This window comes from Manis pentadactyla, chromosome 2, assembly GCF_030020395.1.
Source record: "Manis pentadactyla isolate mManPen7 chromosome 2, mManPen7.hap1, whole genome shotgun sequence".
NCBI classification, from domain to species: Eukaryota; Metazoa; Chordata; class Mammalia; order Pholidota; family Manidae; genus Manis; species Manis pentadactyla.
The window spans coordinates 141,333,964-141,360,950 of record NC_080020.1 but is presented as its reverse complement, the minus strand read 5'-3'; the positions used below and the strand labels follow the sequence as shown (position 1 = coordinate 141,360,950).

The window sequence follows — 26,987 nt, the reverse complement described above, 5'->3', positions numbered from 1 at the left end:
AAGAACAACCTGGCATTTGCTGCCTCTGATTGCAGTCCAACTGGACCCCTCCCCACTGGCTATCTCCTGCCTCCCGGGAACCAGCCCGACCCACAGGCGCCACAACCACATGCATGGGCCCAGAGGAGACATCTGGGGCAAGCTGGCTGCTGGAAAGAGAGACCGAGGCATGAGAGCGCTCGGGCTGCCCTGGGGGAACATGCCAAGAGAGGCAGGTGTGTATGCGGGAGTCAGGCCTCTGGGTCCCACACAGAGTTCCCCCTCATCACATATGGGTACCCTCCCAGCAGATGGTGTCAGGGCACGGCCACTGTGCCATCAAGTGAGTGGTGCGCACGCCTGAACCGGCTCTCTTGGGACACAGCACGGGCGGCTCAGAGCGGCTCCCAACGGCGGTGCCACGGCACCTCCGGCTCAGCAATGGACTTGGGTCTGGGCTCCCTGCCCCCCTCCCAGCAGGGCCAGGCCTGCACGGGACAGGCCTGGGACACTGGACCAGGAAGGAAAGGCTTGCACCATGACGGCCCCGCCTCCACCCCAGCCCATCCCTGCCCCCAGGAAACTCAGAGACTGCAGCCGCCTCCCAGCTGTTTTCTCAAAAAGACACCGCCCGAGGCAGAAAGAGGAAACGAACCCCAGGGGGAGCTGGACTCAGCTTGCCAGGTCACCATGGATGGCCAGATGGACGGCCAGCTCTATGGTACCCCAGGCCCCAGGCAAGACTCAGGGCAGGACCCAGTGCTCACAGTTTACACCCTTCCAGACAGGGTCATGGACCTCCAGACACCCTGACCCCTGCCACAGGGCCGCCTGGCAGGGGCTGCTTACCAGGGCTTCCAGCAGGAGGTTCAAGGACCCACATGGCGGCAGCAGCCATGCACATGGGTGTTGGGTACCTCATTCTTGGGCTAGCCCTGCTGACAACAACGATGCAAGCTTATCTGCACAGACCAGATCTGGCTGAGGGAGGCCCCCCCTCTTTTTCATAGAGGAAAGATGTTAACCCTTTGTGCTCCACTGTCTCTACCCAGAATCACTGCCCAGCATCCTCCCGAGGGAGCCCTGGCCCTGCACGTGCCCACAGCCAGCTGCCTGCCACGGCCTGGACAGCCCCAGGCCCAGAACCCCTGCCTGGGAGATCGGCTGGCCTATTCCCGAGGGCCGTCCATTCCCCGGTCCCACTGGGGCTTCTCTCGGAGGCCCCACCAGCATCACGCTCCCAGAGCTGCCTGCAGACCCTGCCGCCTGTGTGGCAGTGGGCACCAGCTGATCCCATCCGCCCAGACCGTGCAGCAGATGCCGCCAGAATGCAGGCCCCTGACATGCAGGCAGAGTTAATGCTTAACGTGGCTGTCAGACTTTGCCCTCCAGACCCACATCAGTGCCCAGGGACCTCATCAAGTTCACATCTCAATATGGGAGCAACAGGAGACCCTGGCGGCCGCTGGCTGCAGGGACACGACCCCTGGAGTGCTCCCCATTTGCCTTGGGCCTGAGCACAGCCCCCGCCCTGCACCCTGCACAGGCAGTGAGGGGCAGCCTTCCCCAGCAGCCAGGAGCGTGGCCCTGGCCCAGGGTCCCTGGCCCTGGTGCAGGCGCCCAAGTCAACCCAGTCCCCCAGTCCCCCCAGTCCTTAGGCAGAGGCTGCCCTCCACAGCGTGGTCCCCCAGTGGGCAGGAGGCCAGGACAGCCCTCCACTCACCTGCGGGTCTGACCGGGCAGATGCCTCTGGCGTACTCCAGCCACCCCGTGGCAAGGTCAGTGACACTATGTCAGTGACACTATGAGCTGTAGCAAATGGAGACGCCCAGAGCCAGCCACCACCGAGCTCTCACATGGCCTCAGCCCCAACTGGCTCTAGGCCACAAGGCTTATCACCCTTTCAGCAGTCCCCTGCCACCGGCCCCCCAGGAACTCTGTCCACACCCCACTTAGGCACAGAGTAAGCCTGCCACACACCTCTGAGTAGAGGACATTTGGGGTCATTTACTTGAAGCAAACACCCAGAAATTCAGCTGAGCCACTACCGAGGGACAGCGAGGAGCCATGTGGCTCCAGTCCGTTCCCAGGTCCCAGGTCAAGGGTGAGCAGGGAATCCCATGGCCCCACCCAGCCCCACAGAGCTGCTGGCAGAGAGGGGTGAATTAGCATGGCCTAGGACACAGCACAGTGGACCATGCATGTCCATGCCCCACCAGCATCCGGGCCATCCCTCCCTGCTAGCAGTGGGCGCCCAGCCAGCACATGGCCCGGACCCACACACAGGTGCTCCCGGCCATCCCCACTCCCGCAGGCCCCCTTGGTGCTGGTATGGAACTTCCCTGACACAGCTCAGTGCCCTGTGGCTTCAGACCCTGACTCACTGCCTGGTGACGGCCTTGCCTGGGGCCAGCTCACCCCACAGGCCATGTGTTTCACTCTCAACGCAGGGGCTCCACTCCTGGGGCAGGCTGCTCACCCATCCCTGACAGGGGTTGGTGACAGTGACACACTTACTGACAGGCCCGGCACATACGTGGACAGCCCGGACCCAACTGCCTGTGGGCAGGGCTGTATGAGCAGGGCGACTGTCTCTGGGGTCCCTTGCTGCCCGCTCATGGCCATGGCCCACCCTACAACAGTGCCAGGTGGGCAGTGGGCTGACCTGACAGCAGTTCTAGCTGTCCATGCAGGGACACTGCGGTCCAGAGAAGCTGGTGGTCTGGAGGTCACACAGCCTGGGGTGTCACAACCAGGATGGCCTGGAAGCCCCTGCTCTCCATGTGGCAGGGCCCAGGGTCACATCTGAAGGCCCACCCCAGCTCCTCACCACTGTCCCTGCCGGCACCAGTATCCACAAGCATCCCCTTCCGAAGCCACCCTGACGGCAGCCTGTCACTGTGCTGTCTGCAGTCCCCAGCCCCAGCAAGGAGGCAGGGACCGCTGCTCACTACGCACCCAGGACCGTGGTGGACCAGCCCTGGGGGCAGGAGGGGGCGGTGTTCATCAGCCATCATGGAACAAACGGCAGCTTACAGTAACCAGTGCCCAGGGAACCCCCGGGGCTGCCCTCAGAGCCAGGCCCTTGGAGGCATCCCTCCCACCCAAACTCATGGTGGCTGCCCCCTGAACCGAGCAGCACCAGTCCCTGCTGGTGTCCAGCTCAGACACTGCCCCAGACCAGCATCAGGACCGGGAGGTCTGGGAACTTTTCAGAACAAGAGACCACAGAGCTGGAGCCACGAGGCTACAGGCCCTTCATACCCAGCACAGAAACCTGAGCTGGGACAGACTTCAGATCAGACACAAAGATGTCTCCCAGACGGAGGTTGTGTCCCCAGCCACTCGAATGGATGGAGTCCCTTGGGGCTGAGAGGGAAAGAACTGAGGCCCAACACCACCTGAAGGCATGACCCGATGCCAGTGACCGCTGCAGCCCTCTCTGCTTGCCGCTGCATGTATGCATGCACATATGCCGGCGCACACAGAGGCATGCACACATGCACAGGTGCACACACACTGGCGCACATGGAGGCACACACACACACAGGTACACACACAAAGGCACACATGCACACACAGGCACACAGATACACACGGAGGAACGCACACATAGGTACACATGGAGGGACGCACGCACAGGTACACACAGAGAGGAACCCAGGCATGGGTACACACTGGAACACACGGAGGCATGCACACACACACAGGCCTGCACAAACATGAATGCAGGCCCACAGGCACACACATGCAGGCCCTTATACATGCACAAACACGCCCATGAGCTCCCCCCACACGTGCCCACATGCATGCAAGCATGCACACATGTTCCCACATGTGTACACATACAACAACATGGACATGAGCTCCCCACACACACATACACAGGCTCAGCAGGACTTAAACCACTTCCCCACTTGATTTCTGAGAACAGGACCTGACTCTGCAGACAGGCCAGGTGTGTGAGGCCATGGAGGAGAAGTGACCACTGCACTCCCACACAGGGCAGCCACACTGCAAGGGGAATACATCCAACTACTCTCGGTTCCTCTGCCTTTAGAGATGAGATCTGGCACAAGAGGCATGTTTGCCAAGCCCCCAATCTGGTATCAAGTCGCCCTGAACCACATCACAGGGGCCTGCAGTGATTCCCAAGGAGACAGTGTCAGCCCCTGACTCGGGCACCGGGTCAGGACAGGACAGCAGGGTGGGCCTGGTCCCCCCACCCCGCCAAGTCAGTGTGACACATTCCTTCCTCCTTGACACCCGGCCACTGAGCTGCTGCTCCGGGTCCCTCCCTGGTAGGAGAAAAACCTGGCAGCTCTGTCTCTGTCACCCCCGAGCCACACTGCTCCCCAAGCCCCATGCCCCAGCTCCCGATCAGCTCAGCCAGCCGGCACACCAGCCCCTTGAGGGCAGTGGCCACACTTGCTCAGGTGCCCCCGGGACCTCTGAGCCAGGCCAGCTGATGCCCTCGCCACCACCTGACGGCCAGCCTGCCATGCACCCCGGCAGGACAAAGTGACACTCCCCAGGACTGCTCTGGGGGCACACAGGTCCCCTTGATGGAGGCAGGAGAGGAGGCAGTGGGCTGAGCCACAGAGCATGACGTCACTCATAGAAAGGACCCCAGAAAGAGGGAGCTGGAGCTGCGGGGAGCTCCCTGTGAGCAACAAGGGTCTCAGCTGGGGGAACTGGGGCTGCAGGCCCAGGGAAGCCCCGGAGGGCCAGCCTCACTGATCCCCTCCTGGGGCCTGTCCGCCCGTCCGCCCCAGGCTGCCCGAGGCCTGCAGGGCTGGCTCACAAAGCCTGGGGACGGGGAATCAAGCAGCCCCCAGCCCCAGAGTGAGTCAGGGTGGGCTCTCCAAAGCCGTGTGAAGCCCACCATACTGGGAAGTCAGGGAAGATCTCCACTCCCTGCACCGTCCTGGCCACCTACCCTCAGTGAGGTATTTCCATTGAGAAACAAGTGCCACGCAGCCCACGGACCCCAGAGATCATCGTCCACTTCCAGACCAACATCCCCTCCCAGTAAAAAGCAGAATAAATGTGCTGTCACTGGGGGCATGGAGCCCATCCTCAGGGAGAGGACTGGCTCCCAGGAATGATGAACCCCAGACATTCCCAGAACAGACTGAATGCAGAACACAGCCCCACTTGGTGATGGGGTGAAGGGCCTCTGAATGGGTCTGTCACTCCTTCTGCCCAACTCCAAGGGGACCTAGGCCTCCATAAGGCTCCACCTGGGTGAAGGGCCACAATCTGCCCAGCTGTGAGGCCCCAGCCATAGGCTTGCCCCAATAGCCAAAAGGCTTCCAGGAGCACTTCAGAAGGCCTGCCCACCAGGAGGCCCACCTGGGAAGGCAGGTGCCTCCCAGGGGGTTGAGGGCTGGCCAGTCAGGCAGGAACTCCTGCCAGACATCCTGTGATCGGGCAGGCTAGGTCATGGGGTGCGTGCCCCACACTGTGGGCCTTTGGCAGGGAGGCAGCCTGTTTTCCGCAGCTCCTGTGGGCCTTTCCCCACCAAGCAGAGCATGCGGCTGCTTCCCCAGGGGCACCCCCGGGCGTGCTGGAGACATGGTGCGGGTCACACAGCTCCTCTGGGCACTGACTGTGATCTGACATTAAACATCAGAGCCCAGCCCAGCAGAGACAACAGCACTAAGCCCTATGATCCCACAGCAAGACCTCCTTCTGCAGAACACGGGACATCAAGGTCCGGGCTAGGTGTGCCAGCTCAGCCAAGCGCCCAAGTTCAATTCAGACCCTGAAGGGTTCGTTAGAGAGCAGGCCCAGACCCGCATGCGTTGCATGCTGCCACACCTGGGACCACACAGGTAGGTGAGGTTCCTGACCGCTGTAGCAGGAACCGAAGGGGGATTCGGCTGAGGACGCGGCGAAAGCCCTCCATGAGGGTGGGCTGGGGGCTCCAGACCTGGGCTGCACCTGCCTAGCTGGGTGGGATGCACGGCCCTCCTGGCAGCTGCAGTGCCAGCTCTGAGCTCACAGGCCCAGGACCAGACTGCCATGGCTCAAGAGCTCCTAAGCAGCAGCAAAAAAAATGAGCAGGAAGGAAATTATTCCTGGCTTCAAACAAGCCTCAGTCAAGGTCTGGAGGGAGAGGGGTGGTGGCCGCTCCGAAGGGGCCAGCAGGCAGGGAGACTGCAACACCCACAGGGATGTGGTGCTCCTGGGGGCCATCAGAGTGACCAGAGAGACCACACGGAGCGTGTCCACCCGTGCCGCCCGGAACACGGGCAGCGGTGAGCGCCTGAGCCACACACTGCCTTCACCTTCACCTGGTTTCAGGCCCGCAGCAGCAGCAGCCATGACCAATGCCAAGTCCTAGTGAGAGGAACTCACTGGGCGGGCGAGACGGCCCCCCCCACCAGGACAGAGCCTTCACAGGGGCTCCTCCCAGGGTGCCCCCAGGGGGGCCGGGCCTTACCTGCCAGGCAGTGGGCTCTGGAGAGTCTGAGGCCTGGCCACAGTTTGGTCCCTGTATGGCCAGGGCTCTCGCTCCTGAGCAGCCTGGCAACGCAGAGTGAGGCTTTGTCTGTGCGGTCCTACAGTCCCTGAGGGGCGCTGAGGCCACTGACAAGCTAGGGTGAGCGTCCACCAGCTGCAGGGGTGTGGGGTCTGGAGCCAGGACATAGATGGTGGGGTCCCCCCCCAATGGAAAGTGAAAGCCCCAGACACCACCTGATTCCAGAAGCAAAGTGGGCAGGGACCCTCAGCACGGCTCCACGGGGTGCGATGGTGGCCCCCAGCCCCGTCAGGGGCCTGCTGTCCTTCCTGCCAATGACCCCGCAGGCTAGGCCTGACCGCGGTCAGGCTGCGCACAGAGGAGCCCAGCCGGGACCTCCGCCCCTCCCGCAGGAGCGGAGCAAAGGCGGCGCGAAGGAAACAGGAAGGCTCTCGGGCCTCGGAGGTTCTCGAGAGGAAGAGGCCCTCCCCGTTTCCTTGGCTACCCCAGGGCGTCTCACCTGGCCTCACCGTCCCACCACAGCGCTGGGTGCGTCCAGTCCCTCCTGGGCTTGGGACCCGGGGCGGGGGAGCAGAGGGGAGCCTCAGCCCCCTGGGCGGTGTCTGCCCACGCAGGGGCTCTGCGCCCCAGGGCTGAGCTTGGGGAGGGGGCTCTGTGGGCTGGAGGAGTGCAGGCGGGACAGTGGCAGGGGGCGGACGGGTGAAACCAGCGTGGAGTGAGAGGTACCCGCGGCGGGAGCCCCGAGGAAAGCGGCTGCAGCCTACGCTCGGGAGGCGGCCGCCCCCACCCCGGGCCGCCCTTTCCTCCCGGGCCAGCCCCGCCCCGCCCCGCGTAGCCGGCTCCGCTTTGTCCCGCGTCAGGTGCGGCCGCGCTCACCCGGGCGGGGGCTGTCGGGCTCGCCGCCCTCGGTGGGTCCCGCCGCCTCGTTCAGCTCCGCCGCCTCGTCCTGGCCGCCGTCCGCCCGCGCCCCCACGGGCACCACGGTGAAGCTGGTGGGCATGGCGCGCAGCCCAGCCGTCCCGGCCGCTCCCGCCGACACGCCACGGAACTTGGGCGCTAGGCGGGGTCCGTGCGACCCGCCCCCGGCCTGCCCACGTGATCTCACCTGCTGCGCCCGCGGCCCCCGGAAAAGTTTGCGCGCGGCCCGGCGGGCGGGGCCGGGCCCTGGCGCGGAGGCCTCCTCCCCCAGCCCGTGGCCCCCGCTCTCCGGTGTCGCCCGCCCCCCAGCGGTGGCTCTCCGCTCAGCTACTGTCGCGCCACCCCCCCTCCCACAGGGTCCTCCCCGCGCTGACTCCCCCACCCCGCAGGCCCCCGCAGTCTGGCGTGCTCCCCCTTATTCTGCCTGGTTGGGGCTCACCCAGCGCGCCAAGAGGGGGTTCCAGCAGAAGGCGATCATGTTTCGCGGAGCGGGGTCTACCCTGGGGGGTGCAGTCCGCAGTCCACAAGGGGCACAACCAGGAAGCAAGTCACCAGGCCCTGGGCGGGTCCCCTGACCCCTCCTCCCCGCCTTCCCTGCTGCCTCTGGTGAGCCCTCCCTGGCCCCCACGCCCCAGTCCTGGTCTAGGAAGCTTGCAGAGAAAGTGGGGCGGGAGGGGTCTCCAGAGCCCCGCCAGGCACATCCTTGGATTCCCGGCCGCAGTCCTCCAGCACTTCATAGGACAGCCAGGGAACAACCTGCTAAGGACAAGGTCTAAAATGTCCTCAATTAAGTCACATAAGGGCGAAGAATAAGGGAGAGACAGGAAAGGTCATCAGTCATACTCACGGCCTAGCTGACTAGAGACTCCACCTTCTTGGAAGCATCCAGAAGGCCCAGGACACTGCATCCCCGGTGCGCATGACCAGTGCCTGACCGTCAGCAGCCCTCCACCCACCTTCTCTGTGGACGGCCTGTTCCGAGCCTCACCCCACTTCTAGTTAGTCCCCCTTCCTTCTCTGTAGCCAATGTGAATTTAAAGAACTCCCTCTCCTTGAGGCCCTCATAAATGTGCCGTTTCTTGAGTCTGGCAGGCAAGTTGTTTCTGTCAACTGGTCCTGCTTACGGTGGGGCAGAGGCTTCCGTCCCAGGACTCAGACCTTATTTTGGTCACATGTGTAAGGGCTCAGATCCCGCCTATGTCAGAGCTCTCTGTGTCTAGAGTTTCTGATTTGTCAAACCAACTGTCCATTGAAGGGAAATTAGTCCAAAAAGTTAGGCATCTCTGATAGGCAGAAAGGCAGATATGAATGGGATGAAAAGAGGGTGTGACCCACCAGGAACTCAGGGAGTTAATCAGATAAAGCCAGAGAGCCAGAGAGGACTCAGAGTTAATGCCCTTTGCAGTGTGAGTTCATTCCACGTGAACCTTGACCTTGAGACTTGCTTCATCTAATGCAGGTGAGATAGGGCAGAAACATGGACAAGCATCATGATTAATTGTCCTAAAAATGCCGAGATATGAATAGCATAGTAAGAACAGGAGGAACTTATCTTAAGGCTAAGATTCCATTTTAAAAGCAGAGTTGAGAAGTTGGGTTCCTAACATATTATTTGGTAATCAGACAAGAACCCACCCCATCTTAAGGCAGGACAAGCAGTCTGGATATGTCCCCAGTGCTTGAGGGAAACCACTATCTTAGAGAGGAACTGGATCAATAAATTCTTGTGTTAAGTTTATCCTACAGAATTATCTAGAGGACTGACTGTGGATGGTGACATAGTGTCCCTCACCAGAAAGGCATCATGAGACCACAAGTCAAGCCCATGCCCAACAACCCCCAGCCACCCCACCCTGTGCCCCGTTCCTGAGAGCCTTCAAAGACAGAACCCTAAGCCCTTAAGTGCTCCTCCTCTCTGAGGCTGCCTGCACTCCCCTTTCTTTGAGTGTGTACTTTGAAAATAAAGCCTTCTTGCTGCTCAACTCACTGTGCTTGGCTCTCTATGCCCATCCAGTGGTAAGCGTCTTCGTTTCTTCGTTATTTCATTGTTTTCTAGACTTGAGCACTGAGTCTTCACTCTCTGCCCTCCTTCATCCCTGCTGCCCTCCCTCTGATGAATTCCTTCCTCCCTGCCCTTTTACGACCTGTGACCTGCGTGAGAATTCTTTCTCTTCCAGAGGCAAGAAGTCTCCCCCATCCAGACTGAGGTCTCACCTGCTGTGCAGGGAGAGCCCTCCCCGGACGCAGCTGCCAGACAACACCTGGACCAGTGCACTACCCTAGAACGCTTTTACGACGCGAAGATGGAAGAGGCAAAGATGGCCATGACATGGCGAGAGAGTCAAGTGTGTGTGAGTCCCTACAGGTCCCGAGGCCGCTGGAGGCCCTGCATTCTGGGCTGTGGGATCACAGAACCCGGCATTTCCTCAGCTTTGTTCTCATTTTAACAGTCACACAACAGGCACTCAAACCCAGAGAAAGTATTTCCAGTGAAAGACAAAAGAGAGAAGCAGGTGGGGTGGGCCGGGTTCCCACCATCCCTCAGGCTCCCGGCAGCAGCTGGAGGCTTGGGCCCCTCCCAAAATGTCCTGAGGCCCTGCCCGCAGCACCGGACGGTGGGGGTGAGGGTGCATGGGCCTGGCCACCAGGAGCCTGGGACTGAACCTTGTCTACACTGCACAGAGGGGGCCTGGAGTCCCAAGGAAGGGGCAGGAGAGTCAGATGGCAGAGGTCAGGGCTGCAGGCAGCTCCCTGTGGCAGCAGCATGGAACAGGAAAAGGCCACCCCCCAAAGTAGACCGGTTTCTGGTGTCCTTCCCAGGAGGGCTGGCTCTCTTAAAGACCTAGACACCGCTCTGCCAAATGGGGTGTGGTGTCCAGGGGCGAGGGCATGGGAGCAGAGGCACCTTTGCCCCATGGGGCCCCACAGAAGCTTCTGCAGACTCTGCCTGGACTGCCACCCAAAGTTGCTGCCGCCCACGGGGATGGGGGGACCTCATTGAGCAGACTCGCAGGGCAGGGGGCTGTGGTCAGGGCCAGGGCTCGTCTTTGTCCAGCTGGGTTGGTGGGTACCAGGGCTCATCAGCAGGTCCAACTCTTGCATTTTACAGATGAGAAAACTGAGGTCCAGAGGTTAAGGGTCATTTGCTGGGGTTGGGGGGCTGGGGGTGTCTCCCTTCCTTTTCAAAGGCCGTGGCTGGTCTTCCAAGTCTATTGGCCAAAGACTCAGCTGAGGCCTCACCCATCCGGGCTGGGAACACACTGTGGGCCTCTCCAAGGAGGATGCATGGCTGGCCTCACGGGGGCCCAGGGCGTGGGGAAGAGGTCAGCTCCGGGAGGCGCAAGACTGCTTTCACGGAGGTCGGTGGGAAGGGCTGGGCACCCGCCCAGGAGCCCGCTCCTGCCTGTCCAAAGTCCATCCTGGCAACCCCACAGATTCCCCGCAGAGGGGGCTGAATGCCTGAGCCTGCTGCAGTGACCCCCAGGGCCCAGGGGCTGGGGGTGGGGCGAAGCTGAGCGGGAGGGGACATGGGCCTGGTGCCTAAAGCTGCAGTTGTTTTTTAGAACAGAAAGTGTGCCAGCGCTTCAGGCTGGGCGGTGTGTGGGCTCAGCCAGAGCCAGAGGGGAGGGGAGGGGACTCTGGGAGCTCTGGCCAGCTGCCTGGGGGACTGGCCTCCCCTGGCCGGCTGGGCAGGGCAATTTCCAGAGAGGCCAACCCAGAGCAGGTGGGCCTGCTCTGAAGCCCCCAGTCTGCCCTCCCTACCCCCTGCACAGGCTCAGAAAGGGGGCGTGGCAGTGCTTCCAGGTGCTCTGCTGTGACCATGGCCTCTGCTCAGGCCCCCCCAGCATCCCTGCCATCTGTCCTGGGGACACATCTCCCTCCCAGGAGGGACAGGCAGGCTGACTGCCCAGTACCTAAAAGGCTCTGGAGTTCTGTGGAACAATGGCCTGGCTCCTCAAGCACCTTCACTGCCACCTGAGACCTCACAAACAAACGCCTGCTCAGCAGATGAACGGCCTGAAGAGGGGCGGGCAGAACGGCTGCTGTGAGGACACCGGGCCTCTGGCAGGGCCCTCCCTCCGTCCTGCATTTCTCTGTAGCTTTGACATTTTCCAAAATAAGATAATTTTACATTTCCAGGTAAAGCTCCTTGTTTCAAAGCAACAAGTGACCGTATCTTGAAGACACAATAGTCTCCGTGAGCTTCAGTGCCCCCTGGCATCGTTCTGACATCCCACTGCCAGCAGGCCCTGCTGGCCTGTCCCCAGCTCAGGATGCCCATGTGCCCGGTGGGTGGGCGGCCACCTGTGGGCTGCTCCCTCCATGCGGGGAGCCTCGCACCAGCCCTGCCTGCCCCCTGCCCCGCCACCTCAGGGTCAGCAGCATGTGAGCGGGAGCAGACCCCTGCATGGGATGGGGTACTGCCCAAGGTGGACCCCCACAGAGCTCCACAGAGGCCTCGCTGGACTTTCTCTCGTAATTGGGAGAAGTAATGTTGTAAGAGCTCAGAAGTCTCAGAGCATAGGACCTGCTGGAAGGGTAGAGATTCACGCTGGTGCACGCCCCTCTGGGAGCCCCCGTGCTGGCTGTGGGGTCTCTATTCCTCATCTCCTGGCATCTTCTTGGGGGTGGCACACCAACTCTCCAGCTGTTGTTCACATGGAAATCCCATCCCGCATTCAGAGCTCACCACTGGGCTCTGGGAAAGCCCATGACACACCACAGTGTCCCCCTCCCTTCAAGCTGAGCCACTGAAGCCCCAGCTTGGCCTCCAGCTCTCGGTCAAGTCCTGCGGTGACTCCTCAAATAAATCTTGGTGGAAGTGAGAGAAGCAAATAGAGACGTCCTCTCAACTCCCCTCCTGGGAGACACGGCCAGGTGGGGCTCACCCTTCCATCAGCACTGGCCAGGTGGGGGCCCTGCTGCATCCCCATACCCCCCCCAGTGCTCCCCAGCCAGGCCTGGGAGCACACCTGTCTGCTTGGTGATGCAGGTGTTGCAAAGCCGTGCTGGAAATGTCAGGAACTGCGTGGCCATAGTACAGCCCCCCACCCACTCCTGTCTGTGTACGGTGGCCACACTGCTGGCCTCAGCCCCTCCTGGCTGCACACGGGCCTGGGGCAGGTGGCAAAGTGCAGCCGTGACTGTCAGGGCAATGGGGCCCTGTGCCGCAGACCTCGCCACCCTGCATCCCTCTGCTATCTTTGCACCAGCCCCCTCCCTGGGCTGCCGCACACGTACCCCCAGCCCAGACCTAAGATGGCTCTCTGCCTGGGCCGGCCCCACCCTTCTCTCCAAGGCTGTATTTCAGGGTGCAGGCCAGGAACAAACTTCCCTCTGGAATTCCCCCAGGCAGTTCCAGGGAATGGGTGAGATGGGCAGCCCTGGCCTGGTGGGGAGCTGGGCACGGTGGGGACAGGAATGTCCAGCTGTGGGCTCTGGCCCCCGTGGGCCCTCCTCAAGCCTGACACCCCCGCGTCTCTCCAGGACCCACATGCAGGCCATTCCCAGGCACATCAACCCCTAAGGGCTGCTGGTGGGACACAGGTTCCAGGACACACTCCTGGTGTTGGCTCAGGACCTTTCTGCTGTTGGGGCTGGCACCCCTCAGAGTGCTGTGAACACCCCATGGAGCTCCCCTGAGCTGGGGCCTGAGCTGGATGTGAGGTCCAAGCTCAGCAGAGCAGGCCTGCAGTCAGGGGCTGCAGGACCCAGGTTCACACCAGTGGCTGTAGGTTCCTCTGTGGCCTCACACCACACATTGCAAGGAAGTGAAGCTCACCAAGTGGTTGTCATTAACACCAGATACTTCTGTTCCTGAGAAAGTGGAGATGGGGCCCTATGGCACCAGCATAGCACCCACACAGCCCACTAGGCCTGCCTGCGGACCCTACAGAGACAGTCTACGACCAACCAGGAAAAGGCAAAACCTGAGAAGAAGGGTGGAGACACGGACAGGGTGGGTGCCAGCAGCCACATTCCAGGGGCATGGACCCCCAGCAATTGCAAACAGGGCTGACTGATTGTGGGCTGGGGTGGGAGCCCAGAATCTGCCCCCATCACACGGAAGGGGCAGCCACTTTGGGAAGCAGCCAGCAGCCAGAGGCCTTCACCATGGCACATCATGCCAGCCTCAGAGCGACCCACATGCCAGCCCAGGGCGGTGGCTGTCTGCTGGCTCCATGGGTCTGTGTGCAACAATGTGGGCAGGCAGGATGTCACGTGGCCCTGTCCACCTGAGCTTGCAAGTCCACAGATGGCAGGGCTGCAGCTCCCTGGGGATGGAGGGGCGTCTGGGGTGTGGGTGGGCCCTGCTTTGGCCTGGAGGGGCTGTGGAGAGCTCAGTGGGAGTAGACTGACCTGGGCACCTTGCCAGAGGAGGCCAGCCCTCACAGGGGAAAGAAAGGCGGCCTCAGGTGGCCTACGGGGCCATGAGAGGGAAGCAGCCAGCCTGCCCCTGAATCACCTTCCCCAGCCCGAATCCCTCATTTCCCTGGCAGCAGGAGACCTGTGCCATTTCTGTCACATCCTGTCAACAAGAGGAGGGCAGGCTAGAAAACACTTGTTAGATCACAAAGCCGGCTAGGCATGAAAGGGCTGTGTCTGGCGGACGCAGTGCTGAACAAAGGCCCTCGGTGCGAGGCCTGAGGTTTGCAAGTGGCATTTCCAGCGGCCGGACCCCGACAATGGTCTGTTCAACCCGGCAGGCTTTGGCCCTGCTGGGGGCTGTGCCCAGGCTAGAGAGCTGGAGCCCCCATCTGGTCCTGCCTCGGCCATGCTCCCAAGCTGACATCCCCATCCCGGTCCCCAGGCCCTCCCGGCAGGCACCGTCCCCATGGCCAGGTACCGCTCTGAGCCTGTGAGCACAGAGAGACGACCGTGCGGAGCTGCCATTGTGTGGGGCCCAGAGAGCCTAGTGACTTGCTAGGTGTCACGGAGCCAGCGAGTGGGGCCAGACGGGGCTGCACCTTCCTGGGATGTGAGCAACTGCAGACCCAGGCCTTGCGGGCCCAAGGGTGGATCCCAGGCCACGTCCGTGGCCATTGACAGGAGCTGGCAGGGCTCTCCCAGGGAAGTGGAGCTGTGGGCACACCCAGCCTGGTAGGCATGCCGGTCCTGTCATCCTGTGGCCTGAGGGTGGTGGTGTCCCTCGCAGGGCCGAGCAAGGGCAGGGGCCACTCTCGCGGGGAGGGTGGGCCCTTCAATGCAGGGCCCTTCATCTGCTCCATGCTCCATGTCATGGACCGTGGCCATGGCTGGACACACAGAGCAGGGACGGCGGATCCCCAGGTCCCAGGCTCCATCTGGTCTGGGAGGTGAGGTCACCAAGCCTTGCGGACAGAGGGGGGCATGCATAGTGCTTGAAGGGGCAGGTTCCCAGGAACAGGAGGCCCTGGCTGGTAAGCAGGTCAAGAGGACAGTGAAGGGAGGGGAGGCCCTGCAGGGGAGTCAGCTTGGGGAACAGGCAAGGGGCCTGCGGCACGAGGAGCCGGATGGGAGGCTTCTGGGTGTGGTAGGAATGGACAAGAGAGGGCAGAGGTGCCAGGCACAGGGGGACATCTGCCTTCCTCGGGGGCCTGGGGCTGTCAGGGTGTCTCTGCCGGTGGCTCAGGGGTCTGTGTGCTCGACCCACAGCTGGGGCTGCTGAGTATGGCCCCAAAGCCACAGCACCGCCACCCCCAGGGGACTGGTCACACCAACCTCCAGCACTTTTAATCATTTTGACTTTTCTTGCCTTTAAAAAAAAATTTAATTTAACTGTGATAAAATATCCAGAATGTAATTCTAACCATGTGGAGGGTGTGGTTCGGCGGAACTGAGTCCCCTGTGTGGTGACCGTCAAGCAAGGAGGTTGCCAGACTGTGTGGCTCTGGGAGCCAAGTCCTGGAACCGGGGAGAGTGGGTCTGGGAGCACCCACCCCAGGGCCAGCCGCACAGCCTCCCGCTGGGCTTCCCGCCTCCTCTGTGGACCCTTCCCTCCATCCTGCCGGGGAGCACTCCTAACCGCTTCTGCCTGTTGGAATCAAGGTTTGCTCAGAGAGTCTCAGAACCTCAGGGTGCGTCAGTTTACCTTGGCACCCCCCACCCCCACCCTTTCCAGGACTTCTCTAACTTCCCAACCCGAGGTTCTGTCTCCGTTAAACACTCCCTCCCCTCCCCAGCCCTGCCATCTACTTTCTGTCTCTGTGGACCCAGGGGTCCATGCTGTGACCTGTGCCAGGATTTCCTTCCTTCTGAAGGCTGAGGAGCACTCCACTGTGTGGCTGGGCCACTGTTTGCCCATCCATCAGAGGACACCTGGGTTGTTTCTGTCTTTTGGCTGCTGTGAATCATTTTGTTTTACTAGCTGATTTCCCCCGTGTAGAGTGATACGGAAGATTTTCTAGCATTTTTACCTAAGTACAAAGTAAAAGCATTTAAAGTACGTCATCCTTTTGGTAAGAATCACACAACCTGCGCACAGCCTCTCTGGGAGGAGGCGGAGCAGCTCAGCGGGTGGAGGGGAACGGCTTGCGCCGAATGCTGCCCCATGCTGTCCACACTTCAGAGTGTGTGCCAGCATTGCCAAGACAAAAATACTTTACAATCATTTACATTAAACAGCTGCTGCTGTCCAGAGATAAGCAGGTCATACTCTGTGCCTAGGGCGGTGATTTCTACCCTATTATTACCCACAGCGCAGATAAGGTGACCCATAGCCTGTTCTCAAAGACACACCCATGGTCCCATGAGGTGGGGACCGCTCCAGGGTTTCAGATTCTCCATGGAGAAGGGATCCAGGGCCACCTCAGACTCCCAGCCCAGAGGAGGGGAGACCAATGCCCACTGGGTCCTATACCTCGGGGGTCCTGCCAGCTAATGACACCAGCCACCTTGCCCCCAGAAGCACAGAGAAGCTGACATCAGGGGATGTCAGCAGATAAATGAATAAAGCCTCCCAGCCACCCCTCCTTCCCCTGCAGAGGGGCAGCTGCTCAGCCAGGGTTCGAGGCTGACAACCGAGGTCCAGGGGGCAGCATGCCCACAGTGGGTTTGGGACCACGTGCGGCTCTGGGCTGGGCTCTCCGGGGCTCTCCGTGCACGGCTCTGGGGGACATGCGCGTGTGTGTGTTGGCCCACCCGGTAGAGCCCGGGGGCTGAGGGCACGCACACACTCAGTTACGGTTGGCTCTGCCCACTGTCTCCCAGCTGGCTGAAGCACCGCCTTGTTTTAGACCTCAGATATCTCCTTGGCAAACGCAACCAGAATCGCAAAAAGAAACTTCTTTTTCTTGACTTTCTTCTATTCCATCAAGAGGAGAGAGAAAGGGAAACACGTTTGATCAATCGTTTCTGAGTTTATAACTATCTCTTGGCTTGATTACTTCATTCAGACCTTAAACGTTTGGCCTGAATCACTGGACAATAGACAGGAACCTGGTACACAGCGCATGGCTCTCTGTAGAGGACCACGTTCTGTGTAAATACCACAGGCTACTCATTTCTATATTCTTGGGGCAATGAGTTAAAAATACACTTTCAAAATAAGCTGATTGCCACTGAAGCACACCAAGGTAACAGGGGCCTCACAGGCCGAATCCACAACCGGCTCCCAGCAAAGAACCAGGTCCTCCAGGGGCCGACCTCACAGGTCAAAGCAGGCAATGCACAGGTGATGGTGTGGATGTGGATGGGAAGTAACAGTGGAAAGCTGGGCTGCCCAGGACTGCCCTTTGCCCACCTGCTCCTTAGGAGAAAGGCACGCTGACCAGGCAAAGCCACGGCAGATTTGCAGCCGCCTGGGGTGGCCGAGTGGCAGATGAGGCAGCCACAGGAAGCCAGAGGCCAGAGGCCACCAGGGTATCCACACTGCTCAAGGGAAGGACTGCATGCCCACAAGAACGGCCTTCAGAAATGAGGGCAAAATAGACATTTCCAGACAGACAAAACCCGGGAGAAGTCTCCCCAGGCTGCAGGCAAATGGCTCCTGATGGAGGCTCAGAGATACAGCAGAGGCTGAGGAGGCGGCCAGTTGGGACACAGGCGAGTAAGAGAGCAACCGCGGTGCGGGGTGCAGTTTGAGTGTGGGAGACATTAACACGTGTGTAGACTTGAACTGCAAAACAACAGTGAACCAGGAGTGGGTGAGGCACAGGGTCCTGGCTGCGGGCTGGGAGGTAGTGCTTCATCCAGACAGAAGCAGCCGAGGGCAGGGTCGCCGAGAACAGGAGCGTGTAACTAACATGCCACGGAGGGAGAAACTGGACTAGTAAAAATGCATATTAAACAGCAAAGAAGGCAGGAAAGGGAGGCCCCAAGCCAACTCCAACCGGATCAACACCGTGGCTGATTAGCGCCTCCATCAACATGCACTCTGATGACACGGTCACAAACAGCGAAAACAGCAGAACTAACTAAAGACATAGGCACTTGGTGCTAACAGCTGGAGATTTTTTTTTATTAGCGAATGCTGCCTTTTTTTTTGGTAACAACAATAAAATTCTGTATAGGGGACTCAATGCACAATCATTAATCAACCCCAAGCCTAACTCTCAACAGTCTCCAATCTTCTGAAGCATAAGGAACAAGTTCTTACATAGTGAATAAGTTCTTACATGGTGAACAGTGCAAGGGCAGTCATATCACAAAAACTTTCGGTTTTGATCATGCATCATGAACTATAAACAATCAAGTCAGATATGATTATTCATTTGATTTTTATACTTGATTTATATGTGAATCCCACATTTCTCCCTTATTATTATTATTTTTTAATAAAATGCTGAAGTGGTAGGTAGATGCAAGATAAAGGTAGAAAACATAATTTAGTGCTGTAAGAGAGCAAATGTAGATGATCAGGTGTGTGCCTGTAGACTATGTGTTAATCCAAGCTAGACAAGGGCAACAAAACATCCACAGATGCCGAAGATTTCTCTCAGAACGGGGGGGTGAGGTTCTAAGCCTCACCTCTGTTGATCCCCAATTTCTCACCTGATGGCCCCCCTGCGACTGTGCCTGTCTTAGGTTGTTCCTCCCTTGAGGAATCTTACCCGTCTCTGGCTAACCAGTCATCTTCCGGGGCCATACAGGGAATGTAAAGTTGGTAGGTGAGAGAGAAGCAATATTCTTTAAAAAGGTTAGCTTTTTACTTCTTTGCAGATTTATGCTCTGTGGCTTCTATGCCCAGCATTTATCTTGAGGTATCTTTACCACTTGGAAGAATTATGATACTCGGTAATTTTCAATATGAGGCACGAATTCTACTAAAGGGTTGTAATTAGGAAGGAAGAAGAAAAGCTATAGAAGTAGCAGACGGAAGAAAACATGGGAAGATTGATTATTTCTTTGACATAACTTCTTGTAGAGTAACATAAGCATGTATAGGTTTTAACAAACTACTAATTAAATTGCATACACACATTAACAGAATAGGAATACAGACACATAACAAAAGCAGACCTACAATTACCAGCCGTATCCAGTGAAACCAAGAAAACCAGTTAGGTACCGTAGGCATTTGTGAAAACTTATCAATAATATGATGGATATTGTCTAACTGAATTTGAATAGTTTGAGAACAATCAGACAAATTAAAACCACACATTCCTGGGAACTGTTCACATCCCATATGTTCTTTTAACAGTAGATAGTCTACAGTCGCATGATTTAGCTGGAGATTTTTAAGACGCCTCTCTCAGTAACAGAGAGAATGGGTGGACAAAAAAAAAAGAAAAACAATCAGTAGAGATAAAGAAAGCTTGAAACACATGTGCAACAAGATCGACCTGATCAGCACTAGAGCATGCACCCAGGAACTGCACACATATATTCTCCCCAGTGCTCACAGACATCTGTCCACATGGACCAAATTCTTGACCATAACACAGATCTCTGCCCATTTCCAAGAAGGGAGGGACATAGTGGGATCACAGAGAGGTGAAGCGGGAGGTCAGAGGGAGAGAGATTGCCTGAAAATACCCTGGGCACTTGGAAGTCAAGCAGCGTGTTTCAAGAGATGAGCTGAAGAAGAAACCACCACTGAAACAGTATTTTGAACCGAGTGATAATGAAATTACAACTTTTCAAACCTGTGAGACGCAGCTAACACCATATGCTATGAAACTGTCACCAGAGCAGATGCTGTGAAGATCACCAAGACAGTGTGGAGGGTCAGACTGTGTCCCCCTAGAAGGTATGTGGAAGTCCTGACCCCAGCAGCTGTGGGTGCAGCCTTATTTAGAAATAGGGGCTTTGCAGATATGATCAAGGTTAAGGTGAGACCGTCCTGGGGTAGGGTGGCTGCCATCCAATAAATTATAAGAAATACATTGTTCCCAGGTATATTTGATCTTTGCCCATAGTTCCTGAAAACACTGCAGTCTTATAGGTGAAATGGGGGTCTTGTTATGTTAAGAAGAGACTTTTGGACCCCACCCACGGGTGGGGGGGGGTGAGTCTGAATCAGCCAATGGCCAAAGATTTAGTCAATCATGACCACGCAGTGAGGCCCCCACAAAACTCAGAGCATCCCACTCTCTCAGGTCCTGCTTCTCCATCGGTGCTTCCGTGCTGGGGGGACCAGACGACTCCCTTTATTCGGGACCTCACCCTGTGTCTCTTCATCTCGCTGTTACCTCGTATCCTTTACGGTAACCTTTATTAAACTGGTAAACCTGATTTCCTGAGTTCTGTGAGCTGCTCTAGCAAATTAACGGAACCTAAGGGGGAGGTCGTGGGAACCTCCGATCTGTAGCTGGTAGGTCAGAAGCACAGGGAACTGCGTGGGCTTGTGACTGGCTTCTGAAGTGCGGGGTGAGGGCAGTCTTATAGGATGGAGCCCTTAACCTGGGAATCTGGTGCTGTCTCTGGGCAGATAGTGTCACAAATGAGTTGAGTCCTTGGACACTCTGCTGGTGGTGCTGGAGAATCTCCTGGTGTTGTGCACGAGAAGACCTGTGCACACGTGCATGTACACACACACACACACACACACACACAGAGGCATTGGAACTGGGTCTGGGAACCCAAAGCGGTTGTGTGTGAAGAAAACACAGGGGCCCTGACCCAGCGTGACTGTGGCCTTCATCGGACAGATGCTCTGAAGGCCCCAGGAGGCAAGGGGAGGGTTGTGTGGTCATGCAGGCAGATGGTAGAGGGCAGAGCCACCAGCGCAGGGACACCTGGAGCCCCAGCCGTCGGAAGGCAGAGGAGAGGCCCCTGCAGGGTGTCTGGAGGGAGAACCCATCTTGATCCAGGACTGTGACCTCCAGACTGAGCAGATACATTCCAGTGTTCTAAGCTACCAGTCTGTGATAATCTGTTACAGCAGCCCCAAGAAATTGATACAGATAGTAAGAAGATATGAATAATTTGAGGATAATAATTTTGTAATTGTGCATGAAATAGACAAGTTGTTTGGGAAACACAGCCTACGGAAATTTAGAAAAGAATAAATAGAAGCTCTGAATAGTACTACGTCTCATACAGAAATGAAATCTGTAATTTAAAACCTTCACACACACAGAGGCCCAGCTGGCTGGGGGCTGGGAAATTTTTCCAAATACTTAAGGAAGAAATAGCACCGATTATATTTAACTTTTTCAGATAGTTTTTATAAAATAAGGAATATTGCCTAACTAACTCATTTTATCAAATTACATCTGTCATCAAAGATCTAAAGATAAGGCTGCACCCTATGAAAACACCCACAATGCTCTGAATTGGGGGGTCATGCTGTGCTTCTCACCTGGAGGTGGTTACATGTACATATTCACCTTCTGGTTGTTCTAGAAGAGATAAAATAGGACTGAGCAGTTGTGGGGACCACGGTATGTGTCGGTGCATGCTTACTTAAAAATTGTGTGTCCGTCAGGAAGTGGGCAGTGGGAGGGGGCAGCAGCCTCAGCTCCTGGCTTCAAGAGAACTGAACGTGGTTGGCAGTCTGCCCCACACCAATGAGTCTCAGCTGGACAGGGGTCAGGGCCAGCCCAGAATCCAGGGAAACCAAGGTCACTTGCCTGGGTTGCCTAGATAAAGTCTTTGTCCTGAAGCATGAATTACAGAATCTGAGCAAGGGGCTGTTATGTAGAACATGGTCCGGGAGGCATGGTGCAGACCAGACATCCTCGCTTCTCAAAAATAAAGACGCGAACAGGTATGAGGTTGACCAGTGGGCCCGCGGAGGAGGCCTGCCCTCTCAGATGACCCCAGCCTGCCAAGTCTCCTGAGACCCTGGGATAGCTCAGCACTGACACTACAAACAGGTTCCTTCCCCTTCATCTCCTTGAAAGAAGGTTCTAGAATTAGCCTGCTCAGATGAGGAAATGTGTCTTGCCCCCCACTCCCGTCTGGTGTTCAGCACAGTGCCCGCTCGCCCCCAGTAAAATCTGCTAAGTGACACTGGTCTGTGAGGACTGGCCCTGCCGTGGGCAGGAGGCCGGAGGCAGCCACCTCGGAGGCCTGGTCCCCGTCAGTCCCCACCGGGCCACAGTGGAGTGGGTGAGCACGAGCGTGTGTCCACCCAGGACCCCGCTTTTCCTGGGGCACAGCCGTGTGTCCTGGACACAAGGGCATCTCTCAAGAGTCCTCTCACAGCCGTGACCCGTCCATTGGTCCCCAGTCCATTCCTGGGGCTTGGAGCACGGGTTGTGCTGACTAGAGTCCCACCCTGCCTCAGGGAAAGCCATGCCTCTCACCTCCGCTGGATGCCCCGCATGGATGCTCCCAGGCAGCACTAGGTCCAGCAATGCTGGACAGTCAGCACCCCGTCTGGGCAAATACAGCCACAGCAGGGCTCTGTGGCCGAGCGTCACACTCGCTGAAAGGGTGGGAGGTCTGGGGCCCGGGCTTCCGCCAGGACAGGGAAGCTGGGCCCCCGCCTCTTGGGAAGGATGGTGTGTGAGGTGTGAAGGGGATCATGGAGATGTGGGTGCTGTGGGTGGGCAGCGCCGTGGCTGCAGTGTTAGGGATGTTTCCAGAAGGCAAGGGTGCGGGCAGGGAGGGGTGGAATGGGGCCGCAGAAGGTCTGCCTGGGGGTGGAGATGGCCCACGAGGACTCTGGCTCCAGAAAAACCTGTTGGTGAGCACCTGGGGCTCCCAACGCCCCAAGGCCTGATCAGGGTGGACTGATCAGAGGTCGGTGTGTCATGGGGAGAGTTCATGGAGAAAGCAGGGCGTTCTGGGGTGGCTGTGGGGACAGCTGCACGGCATGGGGCTGTGCTTAATGACCCGAACTGCACACCTAGAGGAGGTTAAGGTGGCAATTTGTTTATTTTGTATATTTTGCCACAATTAGGAAATAAATTTTAAAAACCTGTGCAGTTTCAACTAAGAAAGTCTGAGGGTGGAGGGGGCTGTGGTGTCCTCCCTGACCCTCGTTCCCTCACTGTGAAGCCAGAGGGGGCCCCAGATGTGCCAGTGACCCCCACCTGTGACCCCTAGATGTAGGGTCTCAGGGAGCCTCAGCACCCACCTCAGGCATCACCAGGAAAGTCACCAGGGGACTGTGTGGGGCCCGCCAGAGACCCAAGGCCCAGGACACCCGGCTTCCCCAGGATGAGGTGCAGAGCCAGGCTTCCCTCCTCTCGCCCTGTGTCTTCCCTGTGGTGTGCGGCCCGAGAAACCAGTGTCCCAGAGACCCCAGTGCAGGGGCGTGGCTCCAGGTGCCTGGCCTGCACAGGCTGCCTCCACCCTGAATGCCATGGGCCTGAGTCAGGGGCTGGGTCAAAGCCACCACACAAATACACGGGTGCCCCTTGGGGACAGTCACAGTGCAGATTCTGGGTCATACGATTGGCAGGAGCAGCAGGAAAGTTAAGGGCTCTGGCTGGGATGACACCCACGGTCGCCACCGGCCCCAATCCCAGGGCACTGCTCTGCTCCTCCGCCAGAGACCCAGTGATTCAGGAGGAGCAGCAGCCACTGTCGTTGGAAGCTGGACATCGGCCGTCACTGTCACCTGATTCCTGGGCAGGTGAGCCTACAGGCCTGGGCTCAGGCCACTGGGTGCTTCTCCATTTCTCCCAAAAAACGGAAGTTAAAAACACCAAGAAGACTTTGATGTCCTCCACAATTTTATTTCTGGATCTAGATAAAATATCCTGAGAATCACCTAAAACTGCCCACGCTCGGTGTGTGAGCCTTAGCTGCAGTGGAGACTCTTCACTTCCTCCATCAAGGGATCTGAGTCGGCAGCCCAGATCCTCTGGAATCTTCCAGAGGTCACAGCACTCACTTTGGCTAGGTGATGATGGGCAGGTCCCCCAGGTGAGGTGGCCTCCCAGGTGTGGTGGGCCTCAGGTGTAGTGGGCCCCCAGGTGAGGGTGTCCCCCAGGTGAGGCAGGCCCCCAGGTGAGGGTGTCCCCCAGGTGTCGTGGGCCCCAGGTGAGGGTTGAGGGTATCCCCCAGGTGAGGGTGTCCCCCAGGTGAGGCAGGCCCCCAGGTGAGGGTGTCCCCCAGGTGTCGTGGGCCCCAGGTGAGGGTTGAGGGTATCCCCCAGGTGAGGGTGTCCCCCAGGTGAGGCAGGTCCCCAGGTGAGGGTGTCCCCCAGGTGTCATGGGCCCCAGGTGAGGGTTGAGGGTGCCCCCAGGTGAGGGTGTCCCCCAGGTGAGGCAGGCCCCCAGGTGAGGGTGTCCCCCAGGTGTGGTGGGCCTCCAGGTGAGGCTGGCACTGAGGGGCCTGTGGGGCATTAGGGGCAGCATCATGGGGCTCTGTGCCCCAGTGCCTGGGAGGGGCCCTCTGCATATAGGGGTAAGGCCCCCCCCAGGGTCTTGAAGTGTGGGGAGAGGGCTCACAGACCGAAGGCTCTGAAGCCCCCAGCTGCACGCAGGGCCTCCCAAACCTGCCCCAGACCTGCCCTTGTGGCCCCTTAGCTGTCAGGGGAGGAAGGAGAGAAGCTCCATCTTGCTTGGATGTGCAGCCTTGGGCATGAGCAGGGCAGGAGAGACCAGCCTCTGCCTCAGGGAGGGGGCAGCTCAGGGGCCTGGGGGTGGCAGGGAGCCCTGGCAGGTGGTCTGGGGCTATGTCAGGCCCAGGGAGCTGGTGGGGCCCGGAGGAGAGACACCCTTGAGCCTACTTGGGGGCCTGCCACACCTGGGGGCCACCCCCACCTGGGGGTGCACCTGTGGCAGGATGGGGGAGGGTACTGGAGTGTGGCTGAGGTTGGACTGAACTTCCCGGAATTCCCCCCTTGACCCCGCAGCTCCTGGCAGGGTGGGGAGGAGGGGCGATGACAAGGGTCTGGCATGGTGAACGGGCCTCGGAGTTGAGTCAGGGACACGGTGGCCCCCAGGGACCCAGGCCAGAGGCAGAGCTTGGGCTCCAGGGCAGGTGACTCGGGACCCCAGGCTCTAGGTCCCCTCCCAACAGCTCCAGGGCCCACCCCCACCCCCTGCTGGCCGTCCTCTTACTTGCCCAAATGGTTGCCTGGAGGCCAGGGGCCCTGGGCCCCACCCTGCAGTCTGGGAGACCCTGGCCAGCACTGAGGGTGGAGTTTGCCAGGATGCAGAGGAAACCCATGTGGGAACCACTGGCAGCCTCCTGGGGAGGTGGGCTGTGTGACCCCCAGGACATCTGAGACTCAGGGCCCCCCACCAGCTGGGCAGGGCCATTTGTGCAGATGCCCCACCCCGTCCTGTTCTGCTTTCTGCCTCTTTCTTCCCCTCTCCGAAAACCCAGGGAGTGAGGGCCTCACCCATTCTCTGGAGCACCCCCATGTTGTCTCAAAGCCCCCACACATCTCAGCTTTTCGGGTCTCTCCCCCTGGGACCCAGGGAGCATCACTGCGTCCTAAAACCAGTTCTCCTCGGCATGTGTGGCCACAGGGCACCTGATGGGGTTGCCAGGCAAACAGGGTGCTTGTTGAATTCAAATTTCAGGCAAATACTGGCTTTTGTTTTGGTATGAATTCCTGCACATTGCTTATACCAGTGTCTGCAGCCAGACTTCAGGGGGCCTCCTGTGTTGCTGTCTGCTGGGTCTGGCGCCCTGCACCAGGCAGCCGGGAGGGTGTAGGTGGACACAGCCCACAGCACCTCCTAAGCGCTGCGTCCCACCCGCCACCTCTCCAACGGAGGGAAAGATTTTCCAAGGCCAGCCTTCAGGTTCCCGGGGACCTCGCCCCCCAGCGCCTAGGGAGACAATCAGGTGAGGGCCGGGTGCTTGGCTGAGCAGTTGGGCGCATGTTTCATCGGTTTTTATCACCAACAGGACCTCGAGCAAGAAGGGCAAGGACGCACGGCACAGGGGCAGGGGACGGCAGGGAGGGTGCAGGAGCCCCTGGCTGCAGCTGGGTCACCACTGACCAGGGTCCGCACAGCAGGTGGCACAGTGCCACCTTGGGGTGTGATGGAGGTGGGGCCCGAGGTGCCCTGGCGAGGCTCCTTCTGCTCCACCCTCATGTTTCGAGATTCCCTCTGCTGTGGACCCTCAAGGAAATCAGAGGCTGGGGCCAGCCCAGGCAGCCTGGCAGCTTGCAGACCACGCCCGTGGTCACTGTCAGTCAGCTTTCCAAGTACTCCCCTGGCAGCTGAGTCAGGCCCCTACCAACCGAGGCCACAGCCTGGACAGGCTGGCTGGAGGCCCCAGCTGCAGGTGGTGGTGGGCTCTCGTGCTGGCCACTGTGCCCCCCTGTGCAGCAGGGAGAGAGGCTTAGGGGGGCCCTCAACCTGCTCCACACTCAGCCGTACAGCTTCTTCTCAGGTCAGACTGCCAGACCCCCCGGGAGTCAGAATCTAACACGTGCCCAGAAGCATCTAGAAATTCCTGGAAGCTCATGCTGCTGCTCCTCTGGATCCCCTCCAGCTCTAGTTCTGTGATCCTGGAGCAGCTGCATGTTTCCGGGCCAAAGGCCTGAACCCCTAGATGTCCATCATCGAGGAAACAGATGATGACAGTGCTGCCAGGGACAGGGAGCAACCAGAACCCTCCCGTAAGGCCTGCAGGGAGGGAAGTGCAGCCACAGTGGAAGGCAGTTTGCGGGGTCTGCAAAATGCTGCAGGTAGAAATAGCACAGAGCCCGGAAATCCTACCTCTGGGTCTGTCCTGGAAGAGCTGAAAACAGGCCCGGGATTCTCACACACTGTGTTCACGTGGCACGATTTACAACAGATGCAGCATGGAAGCAACACAAGTGCCCATCGATGGATGAATGGGGAGCACAGCTTGGTCCATCCACACAGTGGAGCATTGCTCAGCCTGCAGAGGGTGTCCGGGCCCCACCACGGCACGCTAGACCCCGAGGACCAGCCAGTCACAAGACAAACCCTGGGTCCCTCATCCGAGGCCCTTGGAGGAGGCAGATCCACAGAGACAGAAAGTGGACGGTGGGGCCGGGGAGGGGAGAGGGTGAGTGTGGTGGGCAGAGCTTCAGTTTGGGGAGATGGAAAGTCCCATGGTGGTGGGGATGCTGCATGACATGTGAATGTGCTTCACGCCCTAAGCCGCACACTTGACATGGTTAAGATGGTAAATCTTGTTACGGGTCTCTCACCACAATAAAGCTCAGAGCTTCTAGGCACAGCAGGGTATGGTGGGAGGTCCGCAGGGGAGTGGGGTGCGCTTGATGACAGTGCTGCCAGAGCCCTTGCCGGCGTGCACACCATGCTGGGTGGTGCTTTACCAGCAG

At 58.8% G+C, this 26,987-nt stretch overlaps 1 protein-coding gene across 8 annotated transcripts in view; it reads right to left on the bottom strand.

Moving 5' to 3' along the window:
• Positions 1-26,987, bottom strand: part of SLC12A7 (solute carrier family 12 member 7) — a 75,864-nt gene that overhangs the window by 38,466 nt on the left and 10,411 nt on the right. The window contains exon 1 of one of the 8 annotated variants that reach the window (XM_057496826.1): positions 8,232-8,487. The exons of 3 other annotated variants lie outside the window; for them this stretch is intronic. In XM_057496826.1, the coding sequence (XP_057352809.1) occupies positions 8,232-8,292 (61 nt within the window). In that variant the 5' untranslated portion in view covers positions 8,293-8,487. Of the gene's footprint in view, positions 1-6,965; positions 7,227-7,342; positions 7,546-7,571; positions 7,590-8,231; positions 8,488-26,987 lie in introns of those variants that run through there. 4 more of the 8 variants (XM_057496829.1, XM_057496820.1, XM_057496825.1 and 1 more) reach the window with 4 other exon arrangements.